The sequence below is a fragment of the Salvelinus fontinalis genome, chromosome 7, assembly GCF_029448725.1.
Source record: "Salvelinus fontinalis isolate EN_2023a chromosome 7, ASM2944872v1, whole genome shotgun sequence".
NCBI classification, from domain to species: domain Eukaryota; kingdom Metazoa; phylum Chordata; class Actinopteri; order Salmoniformes; family Salmonidae; genus Salvelinus; species Salvelinus fontinalis.
Window position 1 is genome coordinate 13,588,465 of NC_074671.1, and position 12,906 is coordinate 13,601,370.

At 41.6% G+C, this 12,906-nt stretch overlaps 1 protein-coding gene across 2 annotated transcripts in view; it reads left to right on the forward strand.

Moving 5' to 3' along the window:
- Positions 1–12,906, forward strand: part of LOC129859005 (pleckstrin homology-like domain family B member 2) — a 67,150-nt gene that overhangs the window by 24,161 nt on the left and 30,083 nt on the right. For both annotated transcript variants that reach the window (XM_055928297.1, XM_055928298.1), the window contains 2 exons: positions 2,006–2,125; positions 10,742–10,926. In XM_055928297.1, coding sequence (XP_055784272.1) covers positions 2,006–2,125; positions 10,742–10,926 — 305 coding nt within the window. The remainder of the gene's footprint in view (positions 1–2,005; positions 2,126–10,741; positions 10,927–12,906) is intronic.

Sequence of the window (12,906 nt, forward strand, 5' to 3'; positions counted from 1 at the left end):
CGACTAGTTTAATACAGATTAGACCTCAATGCTAGAAACATCCGACTAGTTTAATACAGATTAGACCTCAATGCTAGAAACATCAGACTAGTTTAATACAGATTAGACCTCAATGCTAGAAACATCCGACTAGTTTAATACAGATTAGACCTCAATGCTAGAAACATCCGACTAGTTTAATACAGATTAGACCTCAATGCTAGAGACATCCGACTAGTTTAATACAGATTAGACCTCAATGCTAGAAACATCCGACTAGTTTAATACAGATTAGACCTCAATGCTAGAGACATCCGACTAGTTTAATACAGATTAGACCTCAATGCTAGAGACATCCGACTAGTTTAATACAGATTAGACCTCAATGCTAGAGACATCCGACTAGTTTAATACAGATTAGACCTCAATGCTAGAGACATCCGACTAGTTTAATACAGATTAGACCTCAATGCTAGAAACATCAGACTAGTATAATACAGATTAGACCTCAATGCTAGAGACATCCGACTAGTTTAATACAGATTAGACCTCAATGCTAGAAACATCAGACTAGTTTAATACAGATTAGACCTCAATGCTAGAAACATCAGACTAGTTTAATACAGATTAGACGTCAATGCTAGAAACATCAGACTAGTTTAATACAGATTAGACCTCAATGCTAGAAACATCAGACTAGTTTAATACAGATTAGACCTCAATGCTAGAAACATCAGACTAGTTTAATACAGATTAGACCTCAATGCTAGAAACATCAGACTAGTTTAATACAGATTAGACCTCAATGCTAGAAACATCAGACTAGTTTAATACAGATTAGACCTCAATGCTAGAAACATCAGACTAGTATAATACAGATTAGACCTCAATGCTAGGAACATCAGACTAGTTTAATACAGATTAGACCTCAATGCTAGAAACATCAGACTAGTATAATACAGATTAGACCTCAATGCTAGAGACATCCGACTAGTTTAATACAGATTAGACCTCAATGCTAGAAACATCAGACTAGTTTAATACAGATTAGACCTCAATGCTAGAAACATCAGACTAGTTTAATACAGATTAGACGTCAATGCTAGAAACATCAGACTAGTTTAATACAGATTAGACCTCAATGCTAGAAACATCAGACTAGTTTAATACAGATTAGACCTCAATGCTAGAAACATCAGACTAGTTTAATACAGATTAGACCTCAATGCTAGAAACATCAGACTAGTTTAATACAGATTAGACCTCAATGCTAGAAACATCAGACTAGTTTAATACAGATTAGACCTCAATGCTAGAAACATCAGACTAGTATAATACAGATTAGACCTCAATGCTAGGAACATCAGACTAGTTTAATACAGATTAGACCTCAATGCTAGAAACATCAGACTAGTTTAATACAGATTAGACCTCAATGCTAGAAACATCAGACTAGTTTAATACAGATTAGACCTCAATGCTAGAAACATCAGACTAGTTTAATACAGATTAGACCTCAATGCTAGGAACATCAGACTAGTTTAATACAGATAAGTGGCTGAATGGCTTCTCTGTATCATGTGGAAGGGTCAGTTTAAGGTTAACAGAGATGGTGAAGGTGATTTCTATTTTTCCTGACCTTCACTCAGTGACCTTTGTACTGCTGCACCTGAAAAAGAGTGTGTGTGTGTGTGTGTGTTATGGGGTTGTGAGCCTGGTGTCTTATTAATGCCTCCTGACTCAGTGACTCTAATTGATGGCCTGAGCAAACACTGTGGTCTGGAACAGACCCGACCGGGTGGTTGACTGAGCAGTGCAGCAGATGAACAGACCCGACCAGGTGGTTGACTGAGCAGTGCAGCAGATGAACAGACCCGACCGTGTGGTTGACTGAGCAGCGCAGCAGATGTACAGGATATAGCTTGTAATACAGACAACTGAGAGGACAAATACATGGACTGTGTTGTCTGTTTGAATTACAACTCATTTAGTTTGTGTTCTATCTGACTGTGTGTTTTCTCTCCAGGTTACTCTCTGTGTCTGGGTAAATCCTGCTTCTTGCGCTTCAACCATCCAGAAGAGGCCAGCCGTCTGAACAGCATGTTACCTCTGAAGAGCCCTGTTTCACCCCTGGGCTACAGCACAGGTAACATACACCCCTACCCTCTTTCACCTCTGACCTCCCCTTGACCCCAGTCCTCGCTTCTCCTTTGTTCCCTCCCCTCCCTCCCCCATAGATCCTATCAGCACATAGTCCCTCAAATGTCATATGACCTCCTCTCTTCCACTGTGTGTGAGGGTACAGTTACAGGTGGAACCTATCATGACAGTTGTGTGTGATTGAGACGTGTTCATGCGTGACGAAGGCATTCTTGCGTCCCTAATATATGTGATATCTTCATAGAGGGGTCTCTGAAGAGACCCCTACAAGTTCATACAGGTCGCAGGGGTGGGTAGTATATGGGGCTTTGGTGACAAAACGGATGGCACTGTGATAGACTGCATCCAATTTGTTGAGTAGAGTGTTGGAGGCTATTTTGTAAACAACATCGCCGAAGTCGAGGATTGGTAGGATGGTCAGTTTTACGAGGGTATGTTTGGCAGCATGAGTGAAGGAGGCTTTGTTGCGAAATAGGAAGCCGATTCTGGATTTAATTTTGGATTGGAGATGTTTAATGTGATTCTGGAAGGAGAGTTTACAGTCTAACCAAACACCTAGGTATTTGTAGTTGTCCACATATTCTAAGTCAGAACCGTCCAGAGTAGTGATGTTGGACGGGCGGGAGGGTGTGGGCAGAAATCGGTTGAAGAGCATGCATTTAGTTTTACTTGCATTTAAGAGCAGTTGGAGGCCGCGGAAGGAGTGTTGTATGGCATTGAAGCTCATCTGGAGGTTAGTTAACACAGTGTCCAACGAAGGGCCAGAGGTATAAAGTTGTCGTCTGCGTAGAGGTAGATCAAAGAATCACCAGGAGCGAGATCATTGATGTATACAGAGAAGAGAGTCGGCCCGAGAATTGAACCCTATGGCACCCCCATAGAGACTGCCAGAGGTCCGGACAACAGGCCCCCCGATTTGACATACTGAACTCCATCAGAGAAGTAGTTGGTGAACCAGGCGGGGCAATCATTTGAGAAGCCAAGGCTGTTGAGTCTGCCAATAAGAATGTTGTGATTGACATAGTCGAAAGCCTTAGCCAGGTTGATGAATATGGCTGAACAGTAATATCTCTTATCGATGGCGGTTATGATATCGTTTAGGACCTTGAACGTGGCTGAGGTGCACCCATGACCAGCTCTGAAACCAGATTGCATAGCGAAGAAGGTACGGTGAGATTCAAAATGGTCGGTAATCTGTTTGTTAACTTGGCTTTCAAAGACCTTAGAATAGATATAGGTCTGTAGCAGTTTGGGTCAATAGTGTCTCCCTCTTTGAAGAAGGGGATGACCGCGGAAGCTTTCCAATCTATGAGAATCTCAGACGATACGAGAGAGAGGTTGAACAGGCTAGTAATAGGGGTTGCAATAATTTCGGTAGATCATTTTAGAAAGAGAGGGTCCAGATTGTCTAGCCTGGCTGATTTGTAGGGATCCAGATTTTGCAGCTCTTTCAGAACATCAGCTATCTGGATTTGGGTGAAGGAGAAGTGGGGGAGGTTTGGGCGAGTTGCTGTGGGGAGCGCAGGGCTGTTGACTGGGGAAGCCAGGTGGAAAGCATGGCCAGCCGTAGAAAAATGCTTATTGAAATTCTCAATTATAGTGGATTTATCGGTAGTGACAGTGTTTCCTAACCTCGGTGCAGTGGGCAGCTGGGAGGAGGTGCTCTTATTCTCAATGAACTTTACAGTGTCCCAGAACTTTTTAGATTTTGTACTACAGGATGCAAATATCTGTTTGAAAAAGCTAGCCTTAGCTTTCCTAACTGCCTGTGTAAATTGGTTCCTAACTTCCCTGAAAGTTGCATATCACATTCGATGCTAATGCAGAATGCCACAGGATGTTTTTGTGCTGGTGTAACAGATGTATAGTGTACTCTCCATGCTTTGTGTTTTCTAATAATAAATCACTTCGGCCAGTGGTCCCAGTTGAGCATCATTTATTTCTGCTGTTGTTAAATGGGAAACAGCACGTTAGTTGTGCAGGGCTTAACAGTGTTGATGGCTGTCGATGACAAAATCCCTTGCATCACATTTTCATACTGGGCAAACAAAATACAAAAATACAATACAAAATATAACATGTGTAAATACCTGTTGTTAAATGGGAAACAGCACGTTAGTTGTGCAGGGCTTAACAGTGTTGATGGCTGTCGATGACAAAATCTGTAGCATGAAGACAACTGTGTTAGCCGTGGCTTATGTGACCATGACATCGGTGTATGCTAGCTAACACAATTATTTACAGCAATCCTATGCCAAAGCACATCCCAGAAAGCCCCTCAATCCCTAACAGGTACCATATACATATCCCTAACAGGTACCATACCATATACATATACATATACATACATATACATACATATACATACATACATACATACATATACATACATATACAGGTACCATACATATACAGGTACCATACATGTATAAAATCAGTAACGTACAGCAAACTTGTACACATTGTAAAATAGAAAATAGAAAACAGTATTCAGAACGTGACCTACCCCTTGCATCACATTTTCATACTGGGAAGACCTGATGTTCGCGATCTCCCCCTATCTGCAAGTGGGGCCAATCACAACACCCCTTATTGTTATCAGAGTTGAACTAACCAATAAGAATGCTTGAACATCAAATACACATTTCTTTAGAGGCAAGTGGAAACATAACCAACCCTGTTACACTGGTCAAGGGCAGACAGGTCTGGAGTGAACCAAGGGCTATGTCTATTCCTAGTTCTACATTTTTTGAATGGAGCATGCTTATTTAAGATGGTGAGGAAGGCACTTTTTAAAGAATAACCGGGAATCCTCTACTGATGGGATGAGGTCAATGTCATTCCAGGATACCCCGGCCAGGTCAATTAGAAAGGCCTGTTCGCAGAAGTGTTTTAGGGAGCGTTTGACAGTGATGAGGGGTGGTCGTTTGACTACAGACCCATTACGGATGCAGGCAGTGATCGCTGAGATCTTAGTTGAAAACAGCAGTGGTGTATTTGGAGGGCGAGTTAGTTAGGATGATATCTATGAGGGTGCCCGTGTTTACGAATTTGGGGTTGTACCTGGTAGGTTCATTGATAATTTGTGTGAGATTGAGGGCATCAAGCTTAGATTGTAGGACTGCCGGGGTGTTAAGCATATCCCAGTTTAGGTCACCTAACAGAACGAACTCTGAAGATAGATGGGGTGGCAATCAATTCACATATGGTATCGAGGGCACAGCTGGGGTCAGAGGGAGGTCCATAGCAAGCGGCAACGGTGAGAGACTTGTTTCTGGAAAGGTACATTTTTAGAAATAGAAGCTCATTGTTTTGGTACAGACCTGGATAGTAAGATAGAACTCTGCAGGCTATCTCTGCAGTAGATTGCAGAGAGTATAAAGAGCATGAAGTAGAGCATAAAGTACAAAAGTTTGGGGTCACTAGAAATGTCCTTGTTTCCCATGAAAACGTACATGAAATGAGTTGAAAAATTAATAGGACATATAGTCAAGACGTTGACAAGGTTATAAATAATGATTTTTAATTAAAATAATAATTGTGTCCTAACTTTGCTTTTGTCAAAGAATCCTCCATTTGCAGCAATTACAGCCTTGCAGACCTTTGACATTCTAGTTGTCAATTTGTTGAGGAAATCTAAAGAGATTTCACCCCATGCTCCCTGAAGCACCTCTCGCAAGTTGGATACGGTCAAACTGCTCCCACAACAGCTCAATAGGGTTGAGACCCGGTGACTGTGCTGGCCACTCCATTATAGACAGAATACCAGCTGACTGCTTCTTCCCTAAATAGTTTGTGCATAGTTTGGAGCTGTGCTTTGAGTCATTGTCCTGTTTAGGAGGAAATTGGCTCCGATTAAGCGACATCCAAAGGGTATGGCAGGGCGTTGCAAAATGGAGTGATAGCCTTCCTTCTTCAAGATCCCTATTACCCTGTACAAATCTCTCACTTTACCACCACCAAAGCACCCCCAGACCAGCACATTGCCTCTACCATGCTTGACAGATGGCGACAAGCACTCCTCCAGCATCTTTTCATTTTTCCTGCGTCTCACGAATGTTATTCTTTGTGATGCGCTTAAAAAAATAAAGGAGAGCCGCACACTCTAGGAGCTCAGATGCAAAAATGTTCTTTGTGATCCGAACACCTTACTTAGATTTGTCTGTCCATAACACTTTTTCCCAATCGTCCTCTGTCCAGTGTCTGTGTTCTTTTGCCCATCTTAATCTTTTATTTTTATTGGCCAGTCTGAGATATGGCTTTTTCTCTGCAACTCTGCCTAGAAGGCCAGCATCCCTGAGTCGCCTCTTCACTGTTGACATTGAGACTGGTGTTTTGCGGGTACTGTTTAATGAAGCTGCCAGTTGAGGACTTGTGAGGCGTCTGTTTCTCAAACTAGACACTAATGTACTTGTCCTCTTGCTCAGTTGTGCACCGGGGCCTCCCACTCCTCTTTCTATTCTGGTTAGAGTCAGTTTGCTCTGTTCTGTGAAGGGAGTAGGACACAGCGTTGTACGAGATCTTCAGTTTCTTGGCAATTTCTCGGATGGAATAGCCTTCATTTCTCAGAACATAGATTAGACTGACGAGTTTCAGAAGAAAGTTCTTTGTTACTGGCCATTTTGAGCCTGTAATCGAACCCACAAATGCTGATACTTTAGATACTCAACTAGTCTAAAGAAGGCCAGTTTTATTGCTTCTTTAATCAGAAAAACATTTTTCAGCTGTGCTAATATAATTGCAAAATGGTTTTCAAATGATCAATTAGCCTTTTAAAATTATATACTTGGATTAGCTAACACAACGTGCCATTGGAACACAGGAGTGATGGTTGCTGATAATGAGCCTCTGTACGCCTATCTAGATATTCCATTAAAAATCTGCCTTTTCTGCTACAATAGTAATTTACAGCATTAACAATGTCTACACTGTATTTCTGATCAATTTGATGTTAATGGACAAAAAAATTGCTTTTCTTTAAATAACAAGGACATTTCTAAGTGACCCCAAACTTTTGAACGGTAGTGTAGTTTAGCTCATCTGGTTGGCTCGTGTCACTGGGCAGCTCTCGGCTGTGCTTCCCTTTGTAGTCTGTAATGATTTGCAAGCCCTGCCACATCCGACGAGCATCGGAGCCGGTGTAGTCCGATTCGATCTTAGTCCAGTATTGATGCTTTGCCTGTTTGATGGTTCGTTGGAGGGCATAGGGGGATTTCTTATACGCTTCTGGGTTAGAGTTGAAAGCGGCAGCTCTTTGAAAGCGGCAGCTCTAGCCTTTAGTTCAGTGCGGATGTTGCCTGTAAACCGTGGCTTCTGGTTGGGGTATGTACGTACGGTCACTGTGGGGACGACGTCATCGATGCACTTATTGATGAAGCCAATGACTGATGTGGTGTACTCGTCAATGCCATTGTAAGAATCCCGGAACATATTCCAGTCTTTGCTAGCAAAACAGTCCTGTAGCTTAGCATCTGATTAATCTGACCACCTATTTTATTGACCGAGTCATAGGTGCTTCCTGCTTTAGTTTTTGCTTGTAAGCAGGAATCAGGAGGATATGATTATGGTCAGATTTGTAAAATGGAGGTGGAGGGAGAGCTTTGTATGCATCTCTGTGTGTGACGTAACGGTGGTCCAGAGTGTTTTTTTAAATGTATTTTTATCCCCCCCCCCCCCCCCCCCTCTGGTTGCACATTTAACGTGCTGATAGAAATTTGGTAAAACGGATTTGTTTCCCTGCATTAAAGTCCCCGGCCACTAGGAAGCGCGCCTCTGGATGAGCATTTTCCTGTTTGCTTATGGCGGAATATAGCTAACTGAGTGCAGTCTTAGTGCCAGCATTGGTCTGTGGTGGTATATAGACAGCTACGAAAAATACAGATAAACTCTCTAGGTAGATAGTGGGGTCTACAGCTTATCATGCGAGCAAAAACTTGAAACTTCCTTAGATATCCTGCACCAGCTGTTGTTTACATATATACATAGTCCACCCCCCCTTGTCTTACTAGACACCGCTGTTCTATCCTGCTGGTGCAGCGTATAACCAGCCAGCTGTATGTTGATAGTGTCGTCGTTCAGCCACGACTCCGTGAAGCATAAGATATTACCGTTTTTAATGTCCCATTGGTAGTTTAATCTTCCTCGTAGGTCTTCGATTTTATTTTCCAATGATTTGCATGTTCGCTAGTAGAACAGAAGGCAGTGGGGGTTTATTCGATCGCCTACGAATTCTCAGAAGGCAGCCCGTCCTCTTTTTCTCCGTCTTCTTTTCACGCAAATGACGGGGATTTGGGTCTGTTCCCGGGAAAGCAGTTTGTCCTTCACGTAGGGCTCGTCGGACTCGTTAAAGGAAAAATAATCTTCTGCCAGTTCTTGGTGAAACATTGTGGTGACACATCCACATCATTATTGGAATGGTGCAGGATATCCAGCTAGAACATAACATTCTGAGAACCATATGTTTCTTAGGTGGGATTTTCATTACTTCAGCATAACGTTTTCTGCTCGTTTCCTCATGGTTCTATTTAAAGTCATGTTCTCAGAACATTAAGACAACTTTCCATAAAAAAACATAAGACAACATTAGTAAAATTCCAAAAATGCTCTAATATTGTTATTTAAAAACGTATACATTTTGTTCTCAGCGACAACAATAGTCTATCCTCTATCTTGTTCAGGTGGGTTGGCCGCGGCCACTGATTGGCCACACCGGATCTTAATGAGTGTTTACTTTGAAATGGGGTTTTGTTTGAATAGACTAAAATGAACAGCTTCTTAAAAAACTGTTTTTTTAATAACATGTCATGCTAGCTCCATCCTGGTGGCACACAGTGAACTAATTCCATGGATAGAGGACAGAAGAGCATAGGTTCGAATCTCACTGTCGCCGTGTCACAATAAAAAAAGAAATATGTTATTATGATAAACACCTATGCAAATTAATTTCCATTTGGCCTATCTGTGCCTGGAATTCAAAACAGTTAACCTAAGCTAGCAGTGTTATTAAAAGTAGTATTGAAACATTCAGTAAACGTTTTAAGGAAGTTATTAAAAAACCTCCAATCAACCCTAGAATTTACATTCTCAGAACGTTAATAAAACCTCCCAGGAAAACTTTCAGGCAACCCTAGTAAAACGTTCTCAGAACCTCCCTGCAACCTCCCTCGTTCTAATATTTACAGTGGGGCAACAAGTTCAAATAGGTGCCATTAATACAGGTAACGAGTGGAGGACAGAGGAGCCTCTTAAAGAAGAAGTTACAGGTCTGTGAGAGCCAGAAATCTTGCTTGTTTGTAGGTGACCAAATACTTGTTTTCCACCATAATTTGCAAATAAATTCATAAAAAATCCTACAATGTGATTTTCTGGATTTTTTTTTCCCGTCATTTTTGTCTCATAGTTGAAGTGTACCTATGATGAAAATTACAGGCCTCTCTCATCTTTTTAAGTGGGAGAACTTGCACAATTGGTGGCTGACTAAATACTTTTTTTGCCCCACTGTATTTACATATTTCTTAAATCCGTTCTTTTACTTTTGGATTTGTGTATTGTTGTGAATTGTTAGATATTACTGCACTGTTAGAGATATGAACAAAAGCGTTTCACTACACCGGCAATAACATCTGCTAAATATGTGTTTGTGACCAATACAATTTGATTTGTATGTTCCCAGAACAGGCGATAGTTTCAATTCCGTTCCCAGAATGTTTAAAAAAAAAACATTTAGTTTTATCAATCAGGATACTTTTGGCTTCATTCCCAGAACCAATGGGAAACAATAAACGTTAATTCCCATAACTTCCAAGGAACTACGTGCTAGCTGGGTAGATACACACGTCCCCGTCTACGTTTAGTGGTTATATGTGTGTCTTAGAGGTCATGCACGTTACTGTCTTGATGGTGTGGATAGAACTGTCTCATTACTCAGGGAAACATTTCTTCCCTTACCTATCGTTGATGAGGAAAATGACTTGGTTTCCTCTCCATTGCTTTCACCTACAGAGTCTTTTCAGATCAGTGATGATGGAGGGGAAATGGAACCGTCAGGGGAATTGAGGAAATTCCTGACCGCTTACAGTATTTTTATTTCCCCAAATTCCAAAGTAAGGAAGTCAGTTGCTCTGCTACTTTTAGAAACCTCAACTACCATGTGTGTATTAGTTTTGGATCTGAGAATAGGTGTGTGTATGTGTGTGTGTGTGTGTGTGTGTGTGTGTGTGTGTGTGTGTGTTGGCTGTCAGGCCCTCTGTGTTATGGGCCATTTGTATAGCAGCTCTCTGCTGTTTGGGTTATGGGTGTTCTGCCAAGCCCAGCTAGGAATCGACTTAGCTGCACGTACATCCACCATGCAACTTTCCCCCTCACTCCTAATGAGACGGCACACACTGCCCACGTATACACAGAGCTATTAATACCTCTCCCCTTCCTCAGTCCAATAGGCTTCAACAGACTAAACGGACAACCAATGGACAGGGACTGCTAATGTAAATGTGTTTTTTTTTCACCATTCACTTAACGATGAAGATGGACACTTTTTAAATAACATGTCTTATGTATCAACTCTTCTCTCTCTCTCTCTCTCTCTCTCTCGCTCTCCCCCCAGACTATCTGAAGTTTAGTAGTGACTACAGACATGGGGAGGTAGGAGGGGCCAGCAGCGCCAGAGGGATGCGCTCAGCCTCAGAGCTCTGTGATTTGATGGACACCTTACAACGCAAGAAGATCGCCCTGGAGACAAGCCTGAGAGCCAACGGGGACGCTAGGCCCTCCTACTTCAGTATGACACAGGTATGACAGCTGTAAAGCTCTCCCAGCAGGATCAACCATTCTCAACAGGCAGACCCAGAACAGGGTCGATACGGATCTCCTCCCCATGGCAAAATGTGTAGAAGTTGAGAAACTGAGTATTATGACTCCGCCAACAAGAGGGGCATGAACTGTTTGAATAGTGGGTTTCATTCATTGTGAGTTGGGGGGTTTACTACTAAGTCAATAAATGACAATATAATTTGGTCCAAAAGACTTCTTAACATCTTCTACCCCCAAGCCATAAGACTCCTGAACAGCTAATCAAATGGCTACTCAGACTATTTGCATTGTCCTCCCCCCCCTTTTACACTGCTGCTACTCTCTGTTTATTATCTATGCATAGTCCCTTTAACTCTACCTACATGTGCATATTACCTCAATTACCTCGACTAACTGCTGCCCCTGCACATTGACTCTGTACCGTTACCCCCCTGTATATAGTCTACACATTGCCTCTGTACCGGTGCTCCCTGTATATAGCCTCACTATTGTTATTTTACTGCTGCTCTTTAATTATTTGTTACAAAATAAAAGTATTTTTTACTTACCAATTTAGATTTTTTTAAACTTATTTTAACCTAGTATTTTTACTTACACTTTTTTTTTCTTCACTGCATTGTTGGTTAACGGCTTGTAAGTAAGCATTTCACTGTAAGGTCTACTACACCTGTTGTATTCGGCGCATGTGACATTTGATTTGATTTGAATATCCATCCAGACTTTGCCACCTAGGCAGTGGTGATTTTAGCATGTACATCATGGTGGGGCAAACTCAATTCGACTATAACGCTGCCAAACGGTGCCACAAACTGTTAGGGCCTACCAGTGGTGTAAAGTACTTGAGTAAAAATACTTTAAGTACTAATTACATGTAAGTTGTTTTTTGGGGTATCTTTACTATTTATGTTTTTGATAACTTGTACTTTTACTTCACTACATTCCTAAAGAAAATAATATTTTTTACTCCATATATTTTACCTGACACCCAAAAGCACATTTTGAATACTTGCCAGGATGGGAAATTGTCTAATTCACACACTTATCAAGAGAACATCCCTGGTCATCCCTACTGCAACTGATCTGGTGGAGTCACTAAACAGAGAACGTCCCTGGCCATCCCTACTGCCTCTGATCTGGTGAACCCACTAAACAGAGAACATCCCTGGTCATCCCTACTGCCTCTGATCTGGCGGACTCACTAAACAGAGAACATCCCTGGCCATCCCTACTGCATCTGATCTGGTGAACCCACTAAACAGAGGACATCCCTGGTCATCCCTACTGCCTCTGATCTGGCGGACTCACTAAACACATGCTTTGTTTGTAAATGATGTCTCAGTGTTGGAGTGTGCCCCTGGCTATCTGTAAATAAAAAATACTAGAAAATGTGGCCGTCTGCTTTGCTTAATACAAGGAATTTGAAATGATTTAGACTTGTACTTTTACTTTTGATACTTAAGTATATTTTAGCAATTCCATTTACTTTTCATATACAAGTATATTTAAAACCAAATCATTTTAGACTTTTTTACTCAAGTAGTGTTTTGCTGGGTGACTTTCACTTTTACTTGAGTCATTTTCTATTAAGGTATCTTTACTTTTACTCAAGTATGACGATTGGATACTTTTTCCACCACTGGTGCCTACATAAAGCTGCCCCAACAGCAGTCCCAACGTCTTACCACTGTTGCAAAAAAATGTTTGGTCATAAAACTGTCATCAAAGTCTGGCATTATCTGGATTTATGGTGCTTTCAAGACAACTGGAAAATTGAGAGAAAAGAATAAGGTTGAAGCATGACGTTAGTGATCTTAAGGTTGACGCTCTAGAAAGAGGCCCGAGTTCCCGACTTGGAATTCTGAGTTGGATGTCTGTTCAAAACTTATTTTCCCAGTCAGAGCAACAACAACAAAAAATCCTAGTTCCCAGTTGTCTTGAACTCACTGGAGTCGCAGTTCC